The 26,020-nt window shown below is 55.5% G+C and overlaps 7 protein-coding genes and 2 non-coding genes across 9 annotated transcripts; 5 read left to right on the top strand and 4 right to left on the bottom strand.

Moving 5' to 3' along the window:
- The first annotated feature begins 185 nt into the window (after positions 1 to 185).
- MFIFM68171_t177 lies at positions 186 to 284 on the top strand. The gene is made up of 2 exons: positions 186 to 221; positions 249 to 284. It is a non-coding gene; the product is annotated as a tRNA-Pro (tRNA).
- Positions 285 to 787: 503 nt separating this feature from the next.
- On the bottom strand, positions 788 to 1,609 carry MFIFM68171_10263 (uncharacterized protein; the record flags this gene model as incomplete). Its single annotated transcript, XM_071065682.1, has 1 exon — positions 788 to 1,609. One exon carries the CDS (start codon positions 1,607 to 1,609, stop codon positions 788 to 790), a length of 822 nt encoding a protein of 273 aa, XP_070921783.1.
- A 1,573-nt stretch (positions 1,610 to 3,182) lies between these two features.
- On the bottom strand, positions 3,183 to 4,480 carry MRL1 (Cation-independent mannose-6-phosphate receptor CI-MPR; the record flags this gene model as incomplete). The annotated part of the gene is made up of 3 exons (XM_071065681.1): positions 3,183 to 3,335; positions 3,400 to 4,039; positions 4,101 to 4,480. 3 exons carry the CDS (start codon positions 4,478 to 4,480, stop codon positions 3,183 to 3,185), a joined length of 1,173 nt encoding a protein of 390 aa, XP_070921782.1.
- Positions 4,481 to 5,377: 897 nt separating this feature from the next.
- Positions 5,378 to 6,963, top strand: ERG24 (erg24, C-14 sterol reductase; the record flags this gene model as incomplete). Its single annotated transcript, XM_071065680.1, has 3 exons — positions 5,378 to 5,439; positions 5,513 to 5,817; positions 5,873 to 6,963. 3 exons carry the CDS (start codon positions 5,378 to 5,380, stop codon positions 6,961 to 6,963), a joined length of 1,458 nt encoding a protein of 485 aa, XP_070921781.1.
- A 578-nt stretch (positions 6,964 to 7,541) lies between these two features.
- SMD2 (mRNA splicing protein) lies at positions 7,542 to 8,414 on the top strand (the record flags this gene model as incomplete). The annotated part of the gene is made up of 8 exons (XM_071065679.1): positions 7,542 to 7,561; positions 7,623 to 7,655; positions 7,759 to 7,780; positions 7,859 to 7,956; positions 8,019 to 8,057; positions 8,132 to 8,147; positions 8,230 to 8,309; positions 8,372 to 8,414. The coding sequence occupies 8 exons, from the start codon at positions 7,542 to 7,544 to the stop codon at positions 8,412 to 8,414; spliced, it is 351 nt and encodes a 116-aa protein (XP_070921780.1).
- A 5,930-nt stretch (positions 8,415 to 14,344) lies between these two features.
- On the top strand, positions 14,345 to 17,364 carry BGL4_2 (beta-glucosidase; the record flags this gene model as incomplete). The annotated part of the gene is made up of 4 exons (XM_071065678.1): positions 14,345 to 14,422; positions 14,708 to 14,862; positions 14,923 to 15,311; positions 15,371 to 17,364. 4 exons carry the CDS (start codon positions 14,345 to 14,347, stop codon positions 17,362 to 17,364), a joined length of 2,616 nt encoding a protein of 871 aa, XP_070921779.1.
- A 470-nt stretch (positions 17,365 to 17,834) lies between these two features.
- Positions 17,835 to 17,933, bottom strand: MFIFM68171_t162. The gene is given in 2 exon segments: positions 17,835 to 17,878; positions 17,897 to 17,933. It is a non-coding gene; the product is annotated as a tRNA-Ser (tRNA).
- Positions 17,934 to 18,853: 920 nt separating this feature from the next.
- MFIFM68171_10258 (uncharacterized protein) lies at positions 18,854 to 20,385 on the bottom strand (the record flags this gene model as incomplete). The annotated part of the gene is made up of 2 exons (XM_071065677.1): positions 18,854 to 19,913; positions 19,991 to 20,385. 2 exons carry the CDS (start codon positions 20,383 to 20,385, stop codon positions 18,854 to 18,856), a joined length of 1,455 nt encoding a protein of 484 aa, XP_070921778.1.
- A 2,744-nt stretch (positions 20,386 to 23,129) lies between these two features.
- On the top strand, positions 23,130 to 25,705 carry MFIFM68171_10257 (Thiamine repressible genes regulatory protein thi1; the record flags this gene model as incomplete). The annotated part of the gene is made up of 3 exons (XM_071065676.1): positions 23,130 to 23,272; positions 23,329 to 24,040; positions 24,104 to 25,705. 3 exons carry the CDS (start codon positions 23,130 to 23,132, stop codon positions 25,703 to 25,705), a joined length of 2,457 nt encoding a protein of 818 aa, XP_070921777.1.
- Positions 25,706 to 26,020: the final 315 nt, after the last annotated feature.

Raw genomic sequence — 26,020 nt, 5'->3', positions numbered from 1 at the left:
AGACTCTCCCTCACCTTTGGAAGTTTCGTAAAATGGAAAAATGAGGTAGAAAACGGTTAGAATTACACTCAGGTTAGCCTGTTCAATTCCGAGCAGTCTCCGATCTTTGTAGAACGAAGCAGAGCTTGCAAACTTGCTTTGGTGCCAGCATACTTAACTTCTGAGGAAATGACCGGATGGAAACAGGCTTTGTGGTCTAGTGGTATGATTCGCGCTTCGGGTGCCACCCACACTTGAAAACAAGTGATTGTGCGAGGTCTCGGGTTCGATCCCCGACAAAGCCCCTTTAATTTTTTTTTCGTATTGCCTTGCTACCGCCATTTCATTGGCCTCCAAAGCTGCCTTCCGCCTCATTTTCCGTGTTCATATTTGGCTTCTCTTTTTCCATTTCGCCGTTTCACTCTGCAGGGTTGATCCGCCTTTGAGCATTAACCACCACTGCTCCAGAAAAGGGCAAGAAAACTGTACAAGGCACTCGCAAACATCTTCCATCAACCGTTGCTACGCCGTTCCTATCCAGCACATACACATTCACATGAACCTTGGTCCCATTCCCATATCACCCACTCTCAGGTATCAAACCTCAATACCAGCAATCGAATAGCAAACCATCAATCGCAAGTGTGGTTAAATCAAGCAATCACAGCAGAAAAGAAAAGAAAAAGTAAAGAAAAACAAAACAAACAAGATCAGTAAGTAAGTGTAAAAATGTTTCATAACTATCCAATGCGCCGCCCACATCCAAGTACTCCCCCCCCCCCCCCCCCCCCCCCCCCCAAGCACAAGCTCAGGGAAACGGACTGTTTGCCCGCTGGCCCAGGATCTCATCGAACGTCTTCGCGGCCCTCAGCTTCCCTTGCCCGCCCCCGCCTCCGTCGGACCGCCGTCTCCGGCTCGTGCCCGGCTCGGCCGCCATGGCGGGCGCCGGCTTGGTCCTCGTCGTGGCGGCGCGCCCGAGCACGGCGCGCCGCGAGCGCGACACGAGCCCCGCCAGCCGCGACAGCGTCCCCGCCCGCCGGAGCGGCGCCTGCGCCTCGTGGCCCGACACCGACTTCTTCTCGGAGTAGACGGTGCTGGCGACGTCGTCGACGCCGGCGTCCCATGAGAGGCGGGGTTGGATGACGTTGTTGTTGTTGTTATCGTTGTTGTTGTTATTGCTGTGCTTATCCCTTCCCGTCAGCTCGCCGGATAAGCTAGGGAGGTTCTTGCTTGGCCGGGAATGGGAATCCGGACGGGGGGTTGTTCTGCGGTGGAGTCTGGCTTTGGTGGGTTCGGCCAGGGCGTCTTTCTCCTGGCTTCTTTTACTGTAGCCGTCGTCGGTGCCCACCCATGTTTCGTCATCGCCGTCGTCGGAATCGGACTCGTCATCGTAGAGCATGTACGGCGGTTCCTCGCCCTCGATGTCGTCGTCGTCTGTGGTGATGCTTGGCAGGGGTGCGGCGGTCGACACGCGTTGCAGCCTGCCGTGCCGGCACCCCGGCGCTCCCTCCCAGTAGCTACCGTCGCTGTCGCGGTACGTGTACACTTGGGTGTCGGCGTCGTAGCCCACGCGGATCATGCCATCGGGCAGACGCTCTTCATCGGAGTCGAGATGCGACCAGCGGCCCATGTCGGCGGTGGCCTGTGGTTGAGGTCTTAGTGAAAGGGCAATGGTGGGGTTCTTAACCGTTGATACCCGCAGGATCCGGGCCTTCGGGTCAGCAACTACAGGTGTGCCTTAGGCAAAAGTTGAATCTAACCAGGGCTTCGTCAGCTTGATTCAGATGGCGGCCTTGGTGTCTTGAGAAATTGAACCCCAAGGCGGCCACAGGCTCATTTTTTATGCGTCCGTGACGTTGCAAAAAAGCAGGTGCCAGAGTCTTCATGCGGGGAGGGTGTTTTCTAACAGAAGAGCCATAACACTGTTAGGCACATACACAGCTTGGGTTCTGTAACAGGGTGCTTTCCCCAGAAAAGTGGGCTCTTCCTGCAGAACAGGCTTACTTGGACGCCGTTTTTTGTTTTGTTCTTTGGGAACAGGCTGGCGGGACCTATCGCTGCCAAGGGAATGATGGAATCACGATTCGGCTTCAGGTCACCTCAACATTCAAGCCACCCGACGGCTGAGGAACGCAGACTGTCACTCCCTGGCGTTTGCGGGCTGTGCGTCCTTTAACATGCTGTCTGTCCCGCCCATTTTGCATTCCTGCATGTTTGATTCACCGAGGCTTGGCGGGTTTGTGGTTGGTCGCCTATGATTGCCACGTAAGCCAGTCTTGTGTTGCACCTCAGCCTCTCCTCCGAATCTCAAGTTGAAGCCAATCGCGTCGAGTCCAGGCAACCACACCGCCTCGGCAGTCGCATGCATATTTGAATGATTTGGCGAGTCCGTTGTCAACACCATGGCTATTGCTTAATTATTCGAGCTTTGTGACTTGTGACCCATCCCTGGATAACATTCTCTCGCTCTCTGCTAACTACGACTGAAGTGTTAGCGTATTGCTAAGTTGTTTCAGAGAGACTATGATAAGAATTCCATGAGCGTTGTTATGGCAACACCGGACAAGTGTTAAGGGGGACCATTCCCTAATCACTTAGTCATGCCAGCTCCATCTCTAATTTGGAGCATTCTGCAATTAGCTTCGCATCCAAACGCTGACCCCCGATCTTGCTCGTGGGATTGATAGTATATTGGTACCAGCATCTTAGTTCATGTCTCTGCGCGTTTGGAAGCGCTCGGGAATGTTAATTCGGAGGACTCAGAACAGTATGGTGTTTGGAGTGTGCATCGACCAAGCGAGAACGTATGTATGTGATGTAATCGGCCGTCCCAGCTCAAGCACCTTTGCTTTCCTCTAGATATACCGTTTGGGACCGTTTCATCGCCCAATATGATGACCTGCCATGCGCTTAGATGAGGGGAACATGGAGAAAAATGAATTGGAATTCTATTCAAGAATGGTCTATAACCCAGCCCCGTATCTACCAGCCTGCACGACTGCCATCATCATCCATTCGGATTAGACGGTGCGCAGCCAAATCGTGTATGGAGACACTAGCCCAGTCATCGACAGCCGAGCGGTAGAAAATTCGCCCGGTGTCTCAAATGCCGGGTCATGTTTGAAAGACCAGAAGAGTCCCTTAACGGGGGCCCATGAAAACCCGAGTTGGAAGAACAACGAAACAACGCACCTCCTCGAAGATCAATCATCCCACTCCTCATCAAGCTGATCAATCAGTCGATTCTCGTCCTCTCGGTTCCGGTACCTTCCGTTAGGAGAAGCGGACAGCGTGTGGTAGCCTCTCCGCCTCGGCATGATCCGAGCGCATGACGAAGTCAGGATGATGATCAGGTCCTGTCGGCAAGAAACACATCAGCAACGGCACACATCACAAGAGAAGGCCAGGGCCGGGACATACCTTGACAAAGCTCCAAATCCCCGCCCACAGGCTATAGTTCGGCAGCTGCCTCCACCCGCGGGCATGCGCGACGGTGCGCTGGTAAAAGACGCCGCCGACCACATACACTAGGACCGCGATGAAGAAGATGATGGCAAAGACGCTCCCGGGGCCGACGCTGCCTGGCTTGTGCGGCTCAGCGATGGAGCAGGCGTGCTGCGAGCGGACCTCGAAAAAGTAGGCGCACTCGTCCGGGTCGGTGCCGACAAAAGATGCGGCGGTGGGGGTGTCGGGGTCGCGGTCGCAGAGGAAAGAGATGAGAGCCGATTTGCGGCGGATTGACTTGTCTTTATCCTCTTCCTTTTCCTTCTCCTTCTCCTTCTCCTTTTCCTTTTCCTTTTCCTTCTCTCTGTCCTTGTCTTTATTGTCGTTCTCGTCCTCGTCTTCGTCTTCGTCGTCGTCTATCTTGGAGCTGACGTACCGGGCTGCGTAATCTTCCTCTTCGTCGTCATCAAATTCGTGGTACCTGTATCGTGTGCCCTCGTCAACGGGGCCAGAGCGCCTGTCTTTGCTCTTCTCGGAGGATGTGCCGCATGGTGAGCCGCCTGTGTATTGGAGGACGAGCTTACGGCCCCTGGGCCGTAGATCTCCTGATTGTTGGCTGGAGATGGTTAGCATCCGTACTTACTAGCGGCTGGAGAACGTTGGTCGGCTTATCCTACCCTAGAGAATAGATCTTCCCCTCGGACTCGTAGTATGCGCTCACGTTTTTCCATAGCGCCTTGTCCACGCCAACGACATCCTCCACTTTGCTCACGACAGCGTCGCAGATGTTGAGCGTAAAGTTCGACCCATAGTCCCAACCCCTAGCCAGGTAGTCCTCGGTTTGCGCCCCCTTTGGCGGTTTCTCTCCTTCGCCGACAATGACGGCCGTGTCTGGTCGCAGATCGAAAAAGGCGCCGTTGGTGGATGTCGCGACGCACGGCGTCACAACGGGCGTGGCTGTTAACGTCGTCTTGGCCGCCTCATCGGCGGACGATACGCCCGCGAGCGCGGCGAAGATAACGAGAACAAGGCCTTGCGGTGAGCTTTGCGGATGCATCCTGGGAATCGCGATCGGCAGTTCAAAGGGTCAAGGATGGCTTCGCGCCAGGGATAACGGAGATGCGCGCCGTCGCGCCTAGCGATCCTGAAAATGATGCGGATGCTCTCATTCAAAAGGAAGGCTCTGGAATACAAAGAGGGGGGGATAATCGATGGATTGCGCGGAGCTCGACTTCGATTTGCGAATGTCGTGGTGAATCCCTCGAATTCGTCGATGGAGAGGGAATCCTTGACGCGGCTTGAGCCGTCCTCAGCAGTGCCCTGCTCACTTGTTAAGTGTTCCTTGGCGGGGAGTGGCACATGGACCGGATTGCGATTGGCGGCTTCGGCTTGGCAGGGGGGTCAGGCCCCTTGCGGTTGTCAGAATGCAGAACAAGAGGCACCAGCAACTAGCCCTAGGGCTGGCTTTGGGCTCTGCAAAGTGCCCCTGCTCGTCCTTCTCGGAGTCAGCAATTACAGCGACAAATAGTACATCTCATGTAAACAATGAGCAGCGCCCGCAACACTCTTACCTCGCCTAGCCGATCTTGGATAGCGCCGATCCCTGGTCCACGATACGGTTTTCCTGAACGCCAAGAGCTCTCCACCCAGGAATGCAGCAAAGTTCCCGAAAAAGCCCTGTCGTCATTGGACATCAGGTCATCCGGAAAGCATCGACCCGGCCAGGGGATTGACGAACTCGATCTTGACATTCCCCCGCGGTTGAGCGCCTCAGCCCATCCGGAACACCAACTCCCGGTCCAGCGGACGCGTAACGATCGCAGCGCTGACAGGATCACTGCCACGGATTTTCAAAGTCCTCGCCCGTTGCTGAGGATAAAAAGGAGAGCTCGAGCTTGAGCTCAGCATCCAATACGCTCGGCGCAAATCCAGGCAATTGCGTGCAGCAGCAACAATGGCGCCAAAAACGAAGCAGCAGATTGTGCCGAAAAAGCACGAATACGAGTTCTTTGGACCGTGAGTACACCAGAACCGTTGCCCCGCCGTGCCGCTGCAGCAATACGCAACACAGCTTCTAACAACGACCCAGACCCGGCGCGGCAGCCATTAGCTTTGGCCTCCCTATCCTCCTCTACACGTTCGCTTTCGCCTGCAACGACATTTCGGGATGCCCCGCACCGTCTCTTCTCCGCCCAAAGTCGCTCGATCTCGAGGTTTTGAAGAAAGAGGTGGGCTGGCCGGAAAATGGGATAAGCGGTCTCTTTAGCTTGGAGGCCACAGGATGGACCTTGGCATACTTTTTGTTCAGCGCGATCCTGTATCGCGTTCTGCCTGGTACCGAGATTGAAGGCACGCAGCTGGCGAACGGGGGACGGCTCAAGTACAAGTTCAATGGTTAGCAGAAGGACAGCAAAGATGGTGTGGAGGAACATATTGCTAACTTGCACAGCCTTCTCTTCGACCATGTTTACCCTAGCCATCTGCGCGGCCGGCTCCTTTGCCCAAGGAGCCGACTTCCCCCTGTGGACCTTCATCTCGGCCAACTACCTACAGATCTTAACGGCTAACATCCTCATCGCCTACGCCCTCGCGACCTTTGTCTATGTCCGCAGCTTCAGCGTCAGGCCCGGCAACCCGCAGTTCCGCGAGCTCGCCGCAGGCGGCGTCACGGGTAACATGCTCTACGACTGGTTCATCGGCCGGGAGCTCAACCCGCGCGTGACGCTCCCGTTCATCGGCGAGATCGACATCAAGGAGTGGATGGAGATCCGCCCTGGCCTGACAGGCTGGATCCTGCTCAACTGCGCCAACATTGCGCAGCAATACCGTCTCTATGGCGCCGTCACCGACAGCATTGTCTTCATCACTGCGGTCCAAGCATTCTACGTCCTCGACGGCCAGTTCATGGAGCCGGCCATCCTGACCACCATCGACATCACCACCGATGGCTTCGGGCTGATGCTGGCATTCGGCGACCTTGTCTGGGTTCCGTTCTTGTACTCGACCCAGACCCGCTACCTGTCGGTCCACCCGCAGTCCCTCGGGCTCGCCGGCCTCGCAGCTGTCGGCGCCATCCTCCTGGCCAGCTACTCCATCTTCCGCCTGTCCAACAGCCAAAAGAACGCCTTCCGCACCAACCCCAACGACCCCCGCGTCGCCCACCTCAAGTACCTCGAGACCAAGGCCGGCACGCGCCTCCTCATCTCCGGGTGGTGGGGCATCGCGCGGCACATCAACTACCTCGGCGACTGGATCCAGGCCTGGCCGTACAGCCTGCCGACGGGCATGGCGGGCTACCAGATCCTGAGCGCGGGCACCATGGCCGAGGGCGCCGTCAAGATGCTGGACGGGCGCGAGGTGGTTGCTGGCGAGGCGAGAGGCTGGGGGATCGTGTTTACGTACTTTTACGTGCTCTACTTTGCCGTGCTGCTCATCCACCGCGATCGGCGGGACGACGAGAAGTGCTCGAGGAAGTATGGCGAGGACTGGGAGAAGTATAAGAAGATTGTGAGGTGGCGGATCGTGCCGTATGTGTATTGAGTGGGCGGGGAGTGGTGTAAGGTGGGATGGGCTGAGTGTGTAAAGATGGCGGGGAGTTGCGAGTAGTAGTGAGGAGGGGTGTTGAGACGGTACCTTGACTGTAAGGAAGGGGGCGGGGTGTGGATGGCGTGTTTGGGTGTCCCTCTGGGGGCGAGTCTAGTATTTCAATACATGATACTAGTAATAATAATAAGACAACTGCATGTTTCTTTGATCATTGGATTTTGCTGGTAATAATAGTCGGTTTTCCATACAACACGTTACGCACCTAGATACCTTAGAACTGAATGTTTTAGGGGTGTGTCCGGGCTGCCAAACTGGCAGAATCTCTGAGCTTCTGCTTCCCGTAAGGCGGTGAGTGCCTAAATTAAACAAACAGATCGCGCCCAGTTACGCGACACGTGACCTGTTCGTAGAGTGGGTCAGCAAATCAACCACGCATTGACCTGCCTGTGCCTGCGGCGGTCATCACGGTCCCCTTCATCAACATAAAAAAAAATCGCCCTGGCTTGCCTCATCCGTCGCATCTCCTCCTAAGCCATCCTCGAACCCCCGGAGTCAAGAAACACACGGCCAAAATGTCGGACGCCAACATCCAGTACGTTTGTCTTCGCGCCCCGTGACACCCCCCCGGCCAGATCACTGATGACTTTGGATAGGGCGCTTCTCCAGAAGCCGCGCAACGAATGCACGTGAGTTTCTCTCCATCATTACACTGTCCTGGGGCCGTCGGTTTGTTGGAGAAAACGTTGGCTAACCCGGGGTTGTTTCTCTCATTTTTCGGCATGGCCACAGTGAATATGAGATTGCTCAGCTGGTATGTTTTTCCGTCACCCGGATGGGGAAAAAGAGACTAGGATGAAAGGATCACTGACTCTGCCGGCCCCGAATGCAGGAAAGCTGGGAGATGAGCAACGGGCCGCTGTCGCTCCTGCAGACGGCTGTGCGGAGCCACTCGCAGGTGCTGATTAGCATCCGGTCGAATCGGAAGCTGTGAGTTTGATGTCTGTTGGTGGGATCGGGGTATGGATGCTGACGTCTACTGCGCTGTGCAGGCTTGCCAGAGTCAAGGCGTTTGACCGGCATTGCAACATGTAAGGATCCTAGTGATGTTTTTCCCCTTTGTCTGCTTATTTGGTGCGGATCTGCTAACCGGCGTCCTTGGTAGGATCCTGGAGAACGTTGTAAGTACATATCCGTCGGGAAATGCCATGGTGGCTTCACCCGGTCGAAGCATGAACTGGAATCTGATGTTTGCGTCAACAGAAGGAGATGTGGACCGAGACTCCCGTACACAATGGCAAGAAGGGCCGGCCCGTCAACAAGGATCGATTCATCAGCAAAATGTGAGCAACTGCCCTCTCACCGAGTGTTAACGACTAGCCTCGTGCTGACGCTCGACGGACAGGTTTCTACGGGGTGACAGTGTCATCATTGTCCTACTCAGCTAAGGGCTTCCGCCAGCTTGATGGGGCTGAGTGGTGGATCCGCCTGGAGCATTAGCACGCATGAAGTTATCTGGGAAGGGGATTCGGAGCAGTTCTCTACGGCATGCCTTTACGCCGGGTATTAGAGGTAGGACGGCAAAGAAAATGGCTAGGCGTCCGTCATGAGGCGTTTTTTATGTGCAGACTGATGTGTTCGGCTGAGGATGACTCTTGTATTAGTTGGCATTGACAACACTTTAGCGTTATGATACAAAACCAAAACGATAATTGGCTGGCGTATGCCCGCACGTGTCAACCGGGTGATTGATGCCGGCCTGTATCATGCACAAGTAGCAGAGCAGCTGGAATCTGTCCACGGACCGCATGACGCCGCCCCGAGGCCGCATGCCACTACCACTGCAGTTCTACAGCGATTCGCCGTAGTACATTGCCTTAATATGAATCCTCTCCGTTTCATTCTCCTTGGACAAGGGCTAGCAACAGAACTTGTGAAACAACCGAAGCGTAACTCGGCTGCGAACACGAGTCATTTGTGACACGTTTTTCAGTACTCCTGGAAGAAGGTGCCATCCCACAGCTTGGTTGCATATATTATATCTAGGCCTTGGCTGAGTCCACCGCCCTAACGCAAGCACTAGCGTAGTCGACAGGCCGGGCGAATACGAGCCACCCGGAATGCCAGAAACGTACCGCCCAAACAGATCGGCTCCTTGATGTTCAGGGGCAAGGGTGACATCGGTATAGACCTATATATCACTAGAGCCAACTCTTCGTGATCTATCTGGCAGTAGTAGTTCCATGATGTTACGTGGGCTATTCTGTGCCCCGTAACTGATAACCTCCAGCATGAACACTCGCATGGTGTACACAAAGTAAGGTGAGAAGGTAAGTCATTTATTCATTAATCTTCGTCCTCATTGAGGACTTTGCTATAGAGTGCCTTTTTTATATGGTGGCCCCTGTGTCGTCATCCCTGGCGGGATGTGGGTCTGGCACTGCAAGACAATGGGGCTCTATGACTTTTGGGGTTGGGGGGGGGGGGGGGGGGGAAAATTCGCGGCGTCTGCAGACCCCATTCCGAAGGCTTTGTCGAGTTTTCCGTTAGCCCGAGAAATAAGGGCTGTACATCAGAGACTAAACAAGGCCGTCTGCCAGACTTGTTATCCATCATGCACGCGGCTATAAAACGCCATTCTCCCTATCGAGGCATTTCGGGGTAACCTAACGGCACTGCAATCACACGAGTTTTTCAGGAAGAACTCTGTTAAGGCACGATGCAAGTACACAGCCCGGTCCATCACCGGCGTGGTTAGGCAATGTCATGAGATCACACTTGTGTTTAACTCCTCCAGCTGCGCATCCAGACCGCCAATCCTCAATCTTACGCAATAACAACTCTCTTTACCCTGCTCCAAGGGCTCGGTGCCATGATACCACCCTTAGTTATAGCAATTCCACGTTAAACATAATCTCTTAGCTCTAGTCCTTCCATCTCGCCTTCTGCTTTGCGGACAGCAACCAGGACACTCGCCTCAAGTATGCTCGAGCTCTCGCCAAATAACTCCCCATCGGATGACTTACCGAGTTTCCCGGGAATGAATAGGTCTTTGGCGGATATATCACTTGAGGGGGTTCTCGTGCACTTGTGAGGCTTCCAACAAGTACAACGGGGGAAAGAGTTCTTGTGGTGGGTGCTGGTGCAGACTGAAGTGTTCCCGAACCAAATCGGAGGTTCTATCCCTCGGACGCGGCCTAGAAAATCCGAAAGACTCAGGCCATCTTGCAAGGGCTGGCCCAAATCACGATCCAGTAGTTTGAGGTTGTGCAGTTTCTGCATCAGAGTCCCAAGCTGTATAGATCTGCACGCATCGTTGCAACCGCCCTCGCCCAAGAGAAATTTGCGTTTAAGCTTGTCAAGACACATGGCGATCCCCTGAGGGATACTTCTTCTTCGGTTATTTATTCCATCTATCGGTCGTTAATGCTATTGGCAAATCGTAGTAACCAAGCCGGACTCCTAACTTAACGGAGACTTACTAATAACCGAAAATGGGATCGGAAGCGGTAGCGTCTCTATATCCCTAGGACAGTACTTGATGGCGACGTTGGTGGCATGCCGAAAAGCTTCACTGTCCCTGAATACTACGGAGATGCAGACCCCAAGTATGGCCTCCCTCCCGTAGGATTGGGGGAGCAATGTTCGCAGACGTTCAACCCACAGCGGGCCTATGAGCTGGACAGTTTCATGGATTTGGTAATAGTCGACGACGACGGCGATTTTTCCTAGTAGCTCCAGGTCGACCTCCCGGGGAACCTGTGACCATTTGTGATGGATGATCCTCATTATGATAACCATCGCCTCGACATCCCAACCCTCGGTCCTAATTTCACGCGGGCCGTCCGTTTCGCTAGAGACGCTTTCTTTCCACCCTCCTGTGAGCGCAGCCCTGAGCACCGGCGACGCTAAAATGAGGTGCCTTGATGAGACGAGGAAGGTTACGGGCTCAGCCGTGGAAGGATGTGGTTGATCGTTGTTAACGCCATCCCATGGCGCGAACGGTGCATTTGGGTTCTCCAGTATAAGGATAACATCCCCCGCAGGGTCCAATACGCGGTCGTACATAACCGCTAGCAGAGCAGAGGTGGAGTAAGTACGCGGGTGCAGGGTGACCTTGGAATCTGTGGGAATGACGGTTTTTGTTAAGGGATCAATACCCAGGTTTGCAAGGCGGCATGCTAAGGTTTTCGATAAGGTATAAGGTGTGCCGTTTTTGGTTCAAGATATTCGAACGGTTGGCGGTCTTGTAGTCTGTCCCACGGAGGCCCGACGCCCAACCCTCGGGAGCTGTCCCCGCATCCCAACTGTGCGCACTGCCTTATTCACCTTTACCTTACCTTAGCCAATCAGTCCGGCGTGAAAGACCCACAGCGATTCAGGATTCCGATGGGTCGAGTCGCTGTGGGTTCACTGCGGGGATTTACTCATATGTATGTACAATACTGGGCCACCAAACGAAGAGACGGCGGTTTACGTATTGCCTTGGGGGTTTTATTTTATTTATTTCCTTTTCTGGCGTGACTATGGTCATAACCACCATGAGGGCAACAAAGCTTTTCGTCAATTGTATGGTGACATTGATGCTGAGTTTGTCCTGGTGCATAGTATGCAAGACTGCCATATAAAATTAGTTGCAAGTGAGAGGGGCTTTAGGAAGCATACTAGGTACCTTAGACAGTTCACGGATTGGCGATTTGGCCTCGCTGCCAAACCTTTCAAGGAACGGAACCTCCATGGAACAAGGGAGGCTGGATAAAGCATTATACGCATTAAGACAGTTTGCAGATAACTCTGAGAAAAAGACTATTGCCGTAAATTACAAACCTCGCTAGCTCAAAAGAGACACGGCATATCAGAGGTGGAGGTTATTTTTGAGCCTTAGCTGAGTGAACACGGGATCACCGTTGTTCTTGGATTGGTTTCGCGGAAGCGTTTCGTATCCTAATTAAACTCTGGAGGAGTCGGTGGCCCTTATGACGGGTTGTAAACGCCGAACCGTCGGGCAATTATTCTAAATGTGTGCCAAGCATGGGCAAACTTGGTCGGAGAACTTTTTAACCCTTATGGTCGCGTTTGGCACTACGTCCATGAACAACGAGACAATACAACACCTAGCGCAAGGGTCCAATTTTCCGAGTACGCAACAGGAGAACTCTGGCGGCCTTCTAACTACATGTTTGGCTAGCAGTAGAAGCTGGCAAATCTTCACATGACCCGGACAGCCATGATGGCAACAATCGGCTGTCATAGCAAGCGCTGAGAGTAGATCCGGTCTTAGTGAGCACCTTGACTCTGTCTTAGGAGTACTTTGACACGGTACGTTTTTGGATGATTTGAGGGATTTGAGGAGCCTGGTCAAGGACATGTTTGCCAGAGACCGTTTTAGGAGTCGTTTTCTCAAGAGGATTGGGAAGGGATGTTCTCTCAATTAAAGCCATGCTTTACTACCCCGGACCCTAGCGAGCTTCAGGGGATTCTGCACAGGGGTTGGAAGGGAGACGTGGTGGCTGGCTGGCAAGACAGGGGTGCTGGAACCCCTACATACGCCACCCATTGGCCCTTGCAGAACTGTGAAAAAAATGGCCATCGATCTGCGGCTCGCGCTTCCAAGATATTGCTGTCCCTCGGGGAAAATTGCCTTATGGAAGACCAAGCTACAATAGCATAAACAGCACATTGCACCTTCACAACCACTCAGATCGATTGAAGTTGAGAAGAGGAGGCCGGCTGATCGGGTACCTAATATACGTCACCAGCTCCACGGTTCTTGTTCGGCCGGCGAAGACAACCGGCAGGTAGCCTTCTCTACTGGGTGCGGGCCAATAATACGTTACATTTGTTCCCAAGAACTCGGCTCCAGGCAACGCACAATGCAACAATGGGGGATGCAAGGCAGGCCAGACGCCGAGTGTCTGTGCTGGCAGTGGCTTCCGCGATCCTCAAGGCCATGGTCGTCGGTGGTTTTGATGACGATGGAAGAGTGGCCGGCTGGCTTGGCACTGGGTCGGGGATGGCTTGGGGCTGGAAAAGGCCCGATGCCGTGCGCTACAATAGCAAGGGAGCTAGGCTTGGCTTTTTCAACGCTGTTGCGCCGCGCAGTTACGGACGGCACTGTCGGCTGGCTGGGCCCGGGGAGAGGGGAGCCGGCGTGTGATTTTGCGGGGTTAGCCTCCCGTCGCTTCCTATGCCGGGATGCCTTGTGTAGCTTTGCCTAGCGCCCATATGATACGGGTATGCCGGTAGGGAGAGCTAGCTGTTGGTGCGCTGTGGGAATTATTAATTTTTTTTTTTTTTTTGGACAATCCTCGCGACGCTCGAGCCGAGTGTTAGAAATGGGATTCTGGGATCCTTTAACGTTATATCGATCAAAGCCTCAAATAACGAAAACAACACAAACACGGCCCAAATGCAGATCCCCAGCAATGTTTCCATCCAGCGGCGCCGATCTGCATCTACCACGCGGCCGGGGGCGGGCCATTCTCAGTTCGACCCTCGGAGCAGTCAAAGCTCAGCTCCAAGATATCGATGGCTCGATCAGGCAGGTACACTTACAGAGTGGGCCGGCGACCGTCCCATCGACATGCGGTGGCACCTTCCTTTTTTTATGTTTTTTATTTTATTTTGTTTTATTACTAAGTTATTATTTTTATGTTTTTTCCCTTGCTTCGAATCACAGCAACAACCTGAATGATCTCAAGTCACCGGTCCCCCTCTGGCTTGTCGGATAAACACTCACTTCGTCTTTACGGACAGGCCCGTTCCATTGCTGCATCCAATGCTATCAATGCTATCAATGCCAAACCCCCGCATTGACCCGTGAATGAGGAATATTATTGTTAGCCTTATCCACCCTTTTTCGATCGGGAGCGGGCTCCCCGCAGCCAGCCGAATAACCAACCCAAACGAACCAGGGTCTGGAACTGCAAGATGACCTCAACCCTTGCCGTTCGTCTCTTCCGAACGATGGGATCGGCCCGTTTTGCAAGCTTTCGCCCAACCTCGTCACAGAGCGGCTGGCTGCACTGCAACGCTGCCGGCTGCGCACACGCTGTTGCCGAGACGTTACTCACGCCTTCATTGTTCGTGGTCCAAATGGATCTGGATCGCTGCTACACCTCTCCACGCAGCCTGCCCTGGACTTGCCGCAGTGAAGCCGGATTGGCGCGGGTCAACGGCTGGCTGATATGCCATCCAAATATTTTGGTCCACCCTGCCTTAATCATCAAGGCCTGGCGTACCAGAAAACCGGCGTAAACAGGGCAGCCCCCGGTTTAAAATGGCCCATAAACCCCCCTCCTCCTTGGCCAGAGACATCTCCCTTCCCGGCTCCTGCAGCCTCTCGTAAACGCAGCGGACCTCCGTCGTGCCGACCACCATGAAGCCCGCTGTCGTGCTTGCCTCCCTGGCCAACGGCAGCCTTGCTGCTGCGGGAGCACTTAGATCCGCAAATAAGGTACCTTTTCTCGCCCTTCGACTTGTTTATTTGCTGTCCGAGTCGCAGTGGACTTGTCAGAGGCTTGGACCCTAGTGGCCCTCGTTTCTACCCGTTCCCAGCGTCCCGGATCCCGCCACAAAAGTTGCGTCCACGACCGTTATACCCGCTGCACCATCGCTTTACCCAAATTGCCCCGCGTTACTGGATGCTGCAGGGCCCGCGACCAATATGCGGCTCAGGCGCGCACTCGGATGGCAGTTTGTTTTTGCAACCAGAGGCTCAATCGCTAACTATCACGGACAGCTCGAAAAGAGGTTTCTCGAGACTTCGGACCCGTTTTACCCATCGCCATGGATGGACCCGGACGCTGATGGCTGGAGGGAGGCGTACGCCCAGGCGAGGGAGTTTGTCTCGCAGCTTACTCTTCTCGAAAAGGTCAACCTGACCACTGGTGTTGGGTGGGTGCTCCAGGAGGACATGTCTGCTTCGTTGTCTGGGTCGCGCTGACGGCGGTATAGCTGGCAGGGAGAACAATGCGTCGGCCAGGTGGGCGCAATTCCCCGCATGGGCCTTCGCAGTTTGTGCATGCATGACTCGCCCTTGGGCATCCGCGGTACCGACTTCAATTCGGCATTTCCTTCTGGCCAGACCGCTGCTGCCACTTTCGATCGTGCATTGATATATAAGCGCGGCTATGCCATGGGCGTCGAGGCAAGAGGCAAGGGTGTCAACGTGCTACTTGGACCCGTAGCCGGCCCTCTTGGGCGGATGCCCGCTGGTGGTCGGAACTGGGAAGGCTTCTCCCCTGACCCCGTTCTAACGGGCATTGGCATGGCCGAGTCGATCAAGGGCATCCAGGACGCTGGAGTAATCGCATGCGCGAAGCACTTTATCGGGAATGAGCAAGGTTCGTCGGCCCCCTCCTCCAATGTGGTCCACAAGGGCAACAAGTTAACAACGATCTAGAGCATTTCAGACAGGTGGGCGAGTCCCAGGGATACGGGTTTAACATCTCGGAGACCTTGTCTTCCAACATTGACGACAAGACGATGCACGAACTCTACCTCTGGCCTTTCGCCGATGCGGTCCGTGCAGGAGTCGGCTCCATGATGTGCTCGTACCAGCAGGTCAACAACTCATACGGCTGCCAGAACTCCAAGCTCATGAATGATCTCCTCAAGAACGAACTCGGCTTTCAGGGGTTTGTGTTGAGTGATTGGCAGGCGCAGCATACTGGGGTGGCGAGCGCTGTGGCTGGTCTCGATATGTCTATGCCGGGAGACACAGAGTTCAACACAGGCCGCAGTTTCTGGGGAACGAACCTGACCATCGCGGTCCTCAACGGCACTTTACCCGCTTATCGCCTCGACGATATGGCCATGCGCATCATGGCTGCATTGTTCAAGGTCAGCAAGACGATTGATTTCGATCCCATCAACTTCTCCTTCTGGACCCTGGATACGTACGGACCCATCCACTGGGTCGCAAACGAAGGACATCAGCAAATCAATTTTCATGTCGACGTCCGGGGCGACCACGGAAACCTCATCCGGGAAATCGCCGCCAAGGGAACCGTATTGCTCAAGAACACCGGCTCTCTGCCCCTGGAGAAGCCCAAGTTCCTTGCCGTTATTGGCGAGGACGCCGGTCCGAATCCTCGCGGTCCCAACGCCTGCGCCGACCGCGGTTGCAACGAGGGCACGCTTGCTATGGGCTGGGGGTCCGGAACGGCCAATTACCCGTATCTCGTCACCCCGGATGCTGCGCTCCAGGCCCGAGCCATCAGCGACGGATCTCGATACGAGAGCATCCTGTCCAACTACGCCACGTCGCAAACGAGGGCGCTCGTGTCGCAGGACAACGTAACGGCAATCGTTTTTGTCAATGCAGATTCCGGTGAAGGCTACATCAATGTGGATGGCAACATTGGGGACCGCAAGAACCTGACGCTCTGGAGGGACGGTGATAGTCTGGTCAAGAACGTCTCGAGCTGGTGTTCCAACACGATCGTGGTCATCCACTCTACTGGCCCCGTCCTGATCACGGACTGGTATGACAGCCCGAATATCACGGCTATCCTGTGGGCTGGCCTTCCCGGCCAGGAATCGGGCAACTCCATTGCCGACGTATTGTACGGTAAGGTCAACCCGTCTGGCCGGACTCCGTTCACATGGGGCGCGACGCGCGAGGGCTACGGTGCCGATGTTCTCTATGAGCCGAACAACGGCAACGGCGCGCCGCAGCAGGACTTCACCGAGGGCGTCTTCATCGACTATCGCTACTTTGACAAGGCCAACACCTCGGTCATCTACGAGTTTGGCCACGGGCTGAGCTACACCACCTTTGAGTACAGCAACATCCAGGTTCAGCGGCACGACGCCGGCGAGTATCAACCCACGACAGGCACTACGGCTCCCGCGCCGACCTTTGGCAACTACTCGACCGATCTCGAAGACTACCTCTTCCCGAGCGACGAATTTCGCTACACCTACCAGTACATTTACCCGTACCTCAACACGACGGACGCCAGGGCGGCCTCGGACGACCCCCACTACGGTCAGACTGCCGAGGAGTTCCTCCCGCCCCACGCGACCGACGACTCGGCGCAGCCGCTGCTCCGGTCGTCGGGCAAGAGCACGCCCGGCGGCAACCGCCAGCTCTACGACGTGCTGTACACGGTCACGGCCGACATCACCAACACGGGGGCGCGGGCGGGCAGCGAGGTGCCGCAGCTCTACGTCTCGCTGGGCGGCGAGGACGACCCCAAGGTGGTGCTGCGCGACTTTGACCGGCTGCACGCCGAGCCCGGCCAGACGGTGCAGTTCCGGGGCAAGCTCACGCGGAGAGACCTGAGCAACTGGGACGTGGTCAGGCAGGACTGGGTGGTGAGCGAGCACGAGAAGAGGGTGTTTGTCGGCCGGAGCAGCCGGAAGCTGGAGCTGAGCGCTGTGTTGCCTTGATTTGTGAGCCCGCGAGGTCAATCCAGGGGCGGCGCGTGGGGGTAAAATATGATTAATGAACGGCTAGCTGGGTGGGGTACTGAAGTATATACTGGGTGGCAGTTGTAATCCGTATTGTTTTAATGATGGTAATCTGTTCGTTTTGCACCAGTGGAACCGCGGTTCCCTCTCTTGATGGATGCAATGTGTACACCACTTGTCTGCGTCAATGAGTTGGGCGCTTAATCTCGAATAGTTGGGAGTGTTTAACTTCGAGACCCTTAGAACGTCTCCTAGCACAACGATACAATCCGGTCATGGGGACCTACCTTGCAGCCAGAATCCGCTCGGTCAACGCATGTTGTCATTTTCATATTGGAACGACGCGGCTCCGACCACAACTGGAGCAAACGGTTCTTGAGGACGCGAGTTACTGATTATAGTGATCAGAGAGGCACGGTACCAACTGTAGAAAAAAGGAAGAAGAATGACGTCACCTGTAGGATTCGAACCTACGCTCCCGAAGGAACTGCCTAACATGCTAACTGTTAATTAGCAGGGCAGCGCGTTAACCACTCCGCCAAAGTGACTAGTTGTGTAATTCAAGGGGTATTACGGTATGTTTAGTTATAAGTATGTCATTTAACACGGTTAGGTTAGGTTTTGCCCTTCCATCGGCCTCTTTGAGCGTAAGCGCAATTAACGGCGGTGATGCTAGGAACTAGGCAACGCGAACATGAGAGGTTTTCAATGTTTGATAGTTTGCATCTTCATTTTCTTCCCCTTCCCCTTTGGTTCTGGTTCGTAGGCAAGTTGACCGTCTCCATTTGCAGCACCTGGACCTCCATTCTGTGGCTTGGGCGCGTGACAGAATGGAAAGACTCAATCAAAGTGCTGGGAAAAAAAAAAAAAAAAAATAAAAAAAAGGGATCTTGAAGCCATATACAGCCTTCTGTGCTCGGCGCGACTCTATGGACTTACTTGGTTTCAACTGTGACGGACTAGCACTGCAGTCTCGTAGGCAATGGGATCATGATGTGCACAGGATCTGCGCTCCTCCGGGAGACCCCTCTGATATGAACGCACCAGCCCAGGAACATGTCCATGATTTATATTCCATGTAGGTCCAGTGCGGAATATTTAGATCACGGGGTTGATTCTACTCTTGACAAGGACGGTTTAGTTCATTTTGCCGTTACAACGGGGCATTCGCATCAGATGATGGCTCTTATTGCTGTGAACGTTGGTTTATGACGAGATTTGCATATGCTTCTTATCAGGCGCCGTCATGAGCTCCAAATTCTTCCTAGACCCATTTGACGGGTTGGATAGAAGCGGGCCGCAATGAGTCCCGGTGAAGAGCGGCTGTCTATTTATACCTAACATCCGTTCAGTCTCGTTGGAGATAATTTGAGTATCATTCTGTTCCTTACGGGGCCGTCGCGCAGTATCTTCACCTCTGCTCTTACCTGATTTGATTCGAACACCCAAGACCAACTTATATACCTATCTACAACTGTACAACTAGCTTAACCCCGCTCACCCCTTCCCGCCTCAACTTTTCCAACCCTTCACTGATCGCCTCGAATCCCGTTCCAACAACCTCTACCTCAACGGGCAACGCAAACCTCCCCTCTTCCACCAGCGCCCCCAGCCGCTTCATCACCTCCATCCCGCCGCCCCCCTGATCTCCCGCCAGGAACGCCATTCTCCCAGACACCACCGTTTCCCTGACGCCCTCGGGGAGATCCACCATCTTCTGCCTCCCGGCCGTCGCGACAGTGGCATACACCCTCGGCCCGTCCTTGGCGAGCAAGTCCAGCAGAAGCCTACCCTGCCCCTCCTCCTCGCTCTCAGCAGCCTCCACCACACCCACCGCATCAACAATCGCGTCCACGCCATCGTCACCGCCACCCTCACCGCTAGTACTCCCCGCTCCCGCTCCTGCCCCGGCAGCAGCAGCAGCAGCAGCAGCCCGGCACGCAGCCCTGACCGCCTCCACCAGCTCCGCGACACACCGGTTGTGGCTCCCCGTGCAGCCGCCGCCGCCGCCGCCGCCGCCGTTCCGCTCCACGCACGCCGTCGCCCCGAGCTCCGCCGTCAGCCGCCCGTTGTGCCGCGGCGAGTTGCTCGACACGATCGTGCACTCGGGCAGCGCGCCGCGCAGGAGCTGGATCGTGGCTGCGCCGACGTCCGAGGCGCCGCCTAGGACCAGCACCGACGAGATTCGCTTCCTGGGCTCTGCCGAGGTCGTTGGCTGGCGGCTGTGGTGGTGGTGGTGGCGGTGGTTGCCGTTGGAGCCGTCTGCGGATGGGGTGGTGGGCTGCGGCGCCCGGTCTGAGTCCGGAAATGGATAGTTTGAGATGGGCCCGCGCGATATGGCCTGCTCTTGGGCCCGGGAAACCGCGTCGGCGGTGGTCGGAGTCAGCGGGGAGTTGAGGGTGTATTGGAGGATGTCCGGGTCGTTGGACAGGTTGGGCAGGGCGAAGGGGTGTATGGGGACCTGAAGGTGGGGTAGAGAGAGGCCGAGGCCTTTGGTTAGAGCCGCGGTGGCGGTTAGGTAGACGAGTCTGTGGGTGAAAGGGAAGGGCGCCGGTGTTAGTGGGACGACGGTGGATGGTTCGGAGGGGTGGGGAAGTTGACGAACGGAACGGAAGCAGCCTCTTCAAAGGTCCATTTCTCTGGCTTTTTGCTTGCGAAATGCGCCGGGACAGTCTTCACGTCTTGAAAGGCGCCCGCGTAGCCGCCAAAACCGGCGAGGCTCATCACGGCATCCCTAGGCTTGAAATCCGTGACGTTCTTCCCGACGGCCTCGACCACGCCGGCTGTGTCAATTCCTAGGATTTCGGGCCATCTTTCTACCATCACGCCGTGGTGGAGCCTTTTCCAATCAATGGGATTCAGCGCAACAGCTCGGTTGCGGATGCAGATCTTGTCTGGACCTGGCTCTGGATACGGGGCGGTAACCACCTGGAAGGGGCCCCCTTTCTTGGTGGCCACATATTGCTTGATAGTTCTGTCAGTTGAGGGCACGAGGGACATTATGATTAGAGGCGCGTGTTTAGTGGAGAAATTGAATTTCTTGATTTCTGGTCGTTCCACGCCTAATATATCTGGTTGTGTTGGAGTGAGCACATGATGCCAGGAACTCGACCATACATAACCAAATTCTTATTCACTTGCACAGGCTATTGTGCTAGGACTGTTACTGCTATTTGCTGTATAAACAGATGATGAAGTATGACGGCGGTTTGCAGTAGGGCCGGCCGGCCGTTCATGAATCTGGACTTTCAGAGCTCGGCACACCAAAACTTCTAGAGGCTTGGCTGCGAATCTAAAATCTGCTTTGAAGCTCGGGCTGTTTCATGTTGACGCGCAACTTTTCTCTTCGCATGAACCGATGATGCGAACCCGAGCGATGGGCCACCTCGCCGTAGACGATTTTGACTCACAGGACGCGGCTCTAGCATCTCTCCTTGGCCCTGCTAGAGTCCCCCATCAATACTTAAAACCCACTGCGGCGATGGCGATCAGTGGTATTTGTTGAACGAGTACATCATCTTCGAGCAACTGGTCGGTCTAATTACATGGCCTAGGACCTTTGGTTTGCGAAGTGATGACTCACAAGTGAAAGCTATGACTCGACCGGGGACACCACCGGAGCATAATCCAGAGCGAGGATACGAGTTCGGAGAGCTTGGGTTGCTTAAGAGATGGCTAGAACCGTGAGTGAATTCATGATTACTAATATACATAGCCGATATCGCTTTTCATGGGCGGCGCGTTGCTCGGATCTCTACGCTTCGGCCTGCCGCCCGTTAAGACGTGTTGCAGCTTGCCGTCCCGACGGTCTGGTAGTTGGATCGTCCATCGCGGAGTCTTGGAGTGTTACCCTGCAACGTGACGGCTTCTAGTTTGGGCTTGCGCGGCCCACAGCCTTGTGTGGCGGCGCAGACATGGATGGAATAAGTCCTGCAGGTGTTCTGTTAATTAAGGTAGGCGAACGAGTTCCACCCCTTGCAGCGGCTTTCAGTTGGGCTGAATTGACCGGTAATTCCTGTGTCCTTTCGATGGGCTTGATGGGTATCACCCTGCCACTGAACTCGTGCAACGATCGGCGGGTTGCAGGGCGAACACCGCCGGAATAGGAGGCCGGTATGGAACCTCATATGTCGGTATGGGAAGGAGACCAAGGAAGCTTGTGCGACATCCATAAGGTTGGTGGCCTGTTTTGGGCAGCTCACAGGCTACCAGAACGCCAGCAAAGAGCGGTCACGAGCCACAGCATAAATACAGCCCATACACTGCTGCGGGCAAGGGGCGAAGCTCATGACCCGTGAGCGCATTTCGGCGACTTGGATACCCTACCGGGCCAGGAGCTCGTGTCCGCGGGAGCGGGAATTACTGCGGCCTTACGAACAACCCTCTTTGACTGATTATATTTTATTGTATTGTATTTTTATGTCTCTTCCCCCTTCTGTCGGGTTGCGTTAGTTTCAGCTGGATAGGGGTTCTTGAAAGTCCTTCACGGCAGGTCGCCGAAGCTTTTCGGGGAGTTGGATTGGTCCAACGGCCCCGCGTCTGCTTTCCCGCCAAGGACCTGAGCCACAAGCGGCAACAGTCCCGCGCCGTTGGATTAGCGGCAAAGTTTAATCATACCTTGCTTAGTTCACTCGTCTCCTTCTGCATTCCCTGCAGGGCATTCCCTGCATCACCTAAACATCATCTGCCGTTCGTTCGCTTCCATGGTTTTGCTGGGCTTTGTGTGCTCCTAACAAAGTGATTGCCTCTCCAGTGTGTAGTCGTTCAGCCCTTAATGATAGATTAACCCGGGGGAGGGGGGAATGGTCTCTCACCATCCGCTTCCCCACAGCGTGATCCGGCTGTCTTACGAGGAACCAAGAGTCGGTGTTTCCCAGCAATCCCCCTTGGTGAGGTTTGGGGAGAAAGGGAGGGGGGGGGAAGGGGGGGGGAGGTTCCCGAGGTAGGCGGTGCTGCTACCTTGGCATTCGGCGATGCCAACCAGTCTGGACTGGTCCACCAATCTGGACCTCCGACGCTACGAGGTTTAAGTCCCCGCGCTCCTTGCCCTTCCGCGCGTCGATGTAAGCGGCGCGGGAAACTCCCCGACAGATCGGTCAAAGAAGAATACCGATCCAGGCACGGCTGTCTAGCGAAGCCTAGCGACCCTGTGGTGGAACCCTGGTGTGGCCCATGGTCAATGGCCCATGGTCTCCTCTGTAATCGCTCGGGTAATGACCCGGCACCTGCATCTGATGGCGTCTTCCCCGGCAGTACAACTCACTCGATTGGCGCCGCCTTGATGGCCCGTCGACCGGCACAGCCAACCGAAGCCACCGACAGCCTGTTTACGCTCCCAGCGGATGGGTCGGTGTCACTGATCCCTGGTGTTGGGTGGGCGGATGCCGCAGAAGCCCGTTAGGGCTGAGATTCTGGAAGCGGGTGACATGCATGACGGAGGCACCTCCGAAACCTATCAGCGCCCGTGCCTCTCACATCCACTGGCATGCCAACCATCCTCAGCTGCTCGATTCATAAATCCATGTTAAAACGCGAGGCCCGGTGCAACGCCCCAAGACCGCCTGGGGCCACAACCCAAATACACCTACGCCTACACATACACGCAGACTCGAGTTTGGGGCTGGCTACCTTTCGGTTCCCGGCCGCCGCAACGCCCCGCCAACCCCGGCACCCTCCCTCTACGTCCGCGACGGGTACCACCGGCCAGCAAGATCCGGAATTTAGTCTTCGCTACGGGACCGACGATGCAGGACGTCGCATGTTCAAACTGTCGGAGCAGGAAAATTCGCTGCGGTAAGGAACGGCCCAGCTGCAGAAGTTGCTCCCGCGACCGCGTCGAGTGCATCTATACGTCGCCAACAAGGCGGGTCAACCACGTCAAGGCACTGTGAGTCACCACCCCACCCCAAGCGTCTTGTACGAACGAGCTAACCGCCAAGATAGATGTGAAGGCTTCGATGACCTCCAGAGTCGATTAATCCTCGTTCAAGAGGAGCTGTCGTCGCTGACTGCGTTATTTCGGACCTTCAAGGCCTTAGATGCGCTTCCCGCCCAGCCGCTAGCCGAAAAGTTCCCATACTACGCTGTCTCCGAGCTTGAGCACGATGTTGTCCCGCACGCTGACGGCCTTCTGACCCGTGGGAACAGTAGCTCTGTCGAGAAATACTACGGTCCGTGGACTCTGCTCGCACTCTGCCGTGATTTTGGGCTCCAACTATCCACGCGCTTTGGGCACAATAGCCCTGCCAGCAGCCTCGCCAACCAGATGTGGCTCGATGCAGAAGACGACATTCAACGAGGCTTTGTGAGATGCTGCGAGGTCAAAGGCCAACCCATCCCACTCCCTTCGCGCCAGCTCCTCAACTTCGTTCTGGACAGCTTCTTCAGTCGTGATGAGTACGCCACAGACATTTTTGTCCGACCATTGTTTGAGAAGGCAGTCGAGCGGGTGTACAACGACCCATCAGACCCGTCATCTGAGGCCTGGGCCGCATGCTTTACCGTCATAATTCTGCTCGTCGTCGGAGAAGAACACGGATTCAACAACCAAGACACATTTACCCGACCACTCCTTCACGCAACGAGCGTCGCCGCCTACCAGTCAACCATTTTCATGTCGCTCCGCGTCGTAAACGTGCAGTCGCTAGCCCTTTTGGTATGTCCGTCTCAGTGTCTGCTAAAGATCGAGCACTGATGCCAACCTCCTTTTCCGCCGTAGAGTCTCCTTGCTCAGCAAACACATAACCAAACGCTTGGCGACGCTCTGTTTGCCCAAGCTTGTATGCTCGCCAAAGCGATGGGATTCTATCAGACGGGGCAAAGGTCCAGCTTATCGGCGCTATCCCTCGAAGAAGCCAGAGAGCGTCAAAAGATCTTTCGCTCTCTCTACATCCGTGACCGCTGCAGCGCCATCCTCAGGGGATCGCCGACTTGGATTTCCACGCCTAGCATTGGTCTAAACTCAGCCCAGGAACCCCGGAGTGAGGCCGTACCCTGCGTGTCTCCTTTAGAGTCGAGTAGCAGTGCGTATGAGAGGAACAAGATGGCCTGGTGCGAGTTGGCGACGCTGCAGGGCGAACTCCATCGCCTGATCTTCGCACCGCAGAGCCTACTTACCTCGGTCTCGGAATCCCGCACATTGCTAGCGAGGATTGCCCAGCGTCTCGAGTTGTGGTCGCGGAAACATGGCGTGCCCTCCAAGCCTGTGCGCCTGACCGTCGACGAGGTCTCGTTGAATCTTGCTTTTCTCGGCACGCGCATCAGGGTCATCGAGGCTCAGAAAGCAGGCGATATGAGCGGAGCTGTCGATACGCAAGAGCTGCATGATGCGCGTCTCAGCTCTCTCTTGCTGCTGATCTCGTGCGGCGCTCTGCCAAACGACGGATTGGCGGACCGGATCAGGACCCTCCTTAGCCTCGCGGGCGGAAACAGGCCGGACCTCGTAGCGGAGCCCACCAGCAGTGCACCACCATCGCCTACAACCAAGGTCTCGTTTACGGAGCGCCAGCCTCCGCACACGCCGCCACGCCCAGTGTGCACGCTCGGCTCGCAAGATCCACGGCCGCACCCCAGCATCGGAATTCACCGACTCGCCATAGCCTACCCCACCATTGCTCCCTTTATTCTTGCCCGAAACATCTTGGGGATGAGCACGGCCGGTAGAAGTACGCCGTCGCCGCAAGGTGTCGGAAGTGGTCAGCGGGAGAGCCGGGATGAAGGAGACGAGGACAGAGAATTACTGCAGGCGCTCGCAGCATGCTTCCGCGATGCTCCTGCGCTCCAGAATAGCTGCCCGGACAACCATGCCGCTCAAGTCGGAGGCGTTATCGAACGCTTGGTCGATATTGTCTCTTTGGATGGCAAACATGCCGGCCGCGAGGACACCTTACTTGCCAACCCCGCGGATGTGCTACCCTCAGCCGGCTTCCCTTTGTGGAGCGGCTCTAACGGCACGCCGCCTTGCCCCCTAGTTCCGAACATGGCGTTTGGCCCGTGGGTAGATGTGTCGTCCGGGACCTCCGACACTCGAGAGTCGACCCTGGGTGAGCAATGGGCGGACTCTGGCAGCTCCACATACCCCGGGCAACCTTTCAACAGGGGGAACCGCTCTCCGGTATCGCTGCCCGATATGGTCCCGAGAGTGCCAGCGTTCGGCTCCCCGCCGATGGAACAGCTAGGGACATATCCCGTTGATACAATATGGGGACAACATGGACAACAGTTGGCCGTTCCGGTTCAACAGCAACCAGGCGTAGCGGTGGGCACCTGCGGGGATAGGCGTGTTAAGAGGCCACGCAAGGAATTCGGCCCTGACGCATAAAGTTTTTTTTAGGGAACACTGGTGCGATTAAGGTTTCGACCTGAATGAAGGCGGGATAAGCTCGGACCGGCGGAAAGTGAGGCAAAGTGAATGATTGTGGGCATAGCGTGGTTCGGTTGGACTTGCATTCGGGCATCTAGGAGCGGGCATATTGTTCTGGGACGTGGGATCGGTGAGCTATAACGTTACAGTGGCTCAACGTAACGAAGAGACGCAGGTTTACGCCAACGGCAGTTTCCAGATACTTGGCTTGTTAGATCGCATTCTCACTTCACATCAATTTCAACACATTCATTCTTGCACTGCATTCCTCGT

This window comes from Madurella fahalii, assembly GCF_045866475.1.
Source record: "Madurella fahalii IFM 68171 DNA, scaffold_6, whole genome shotgun sequence".
NCBI classification, from domain to species: domain Eukaryota; kingdom Fungi; phylum Ascomycota; class Sordariomycetes; order Sordariales; genus Madurella; species Madurella fahalii.
This window is presented reverse-complemented; position numbering and strand designations above follow the sequence as displayed.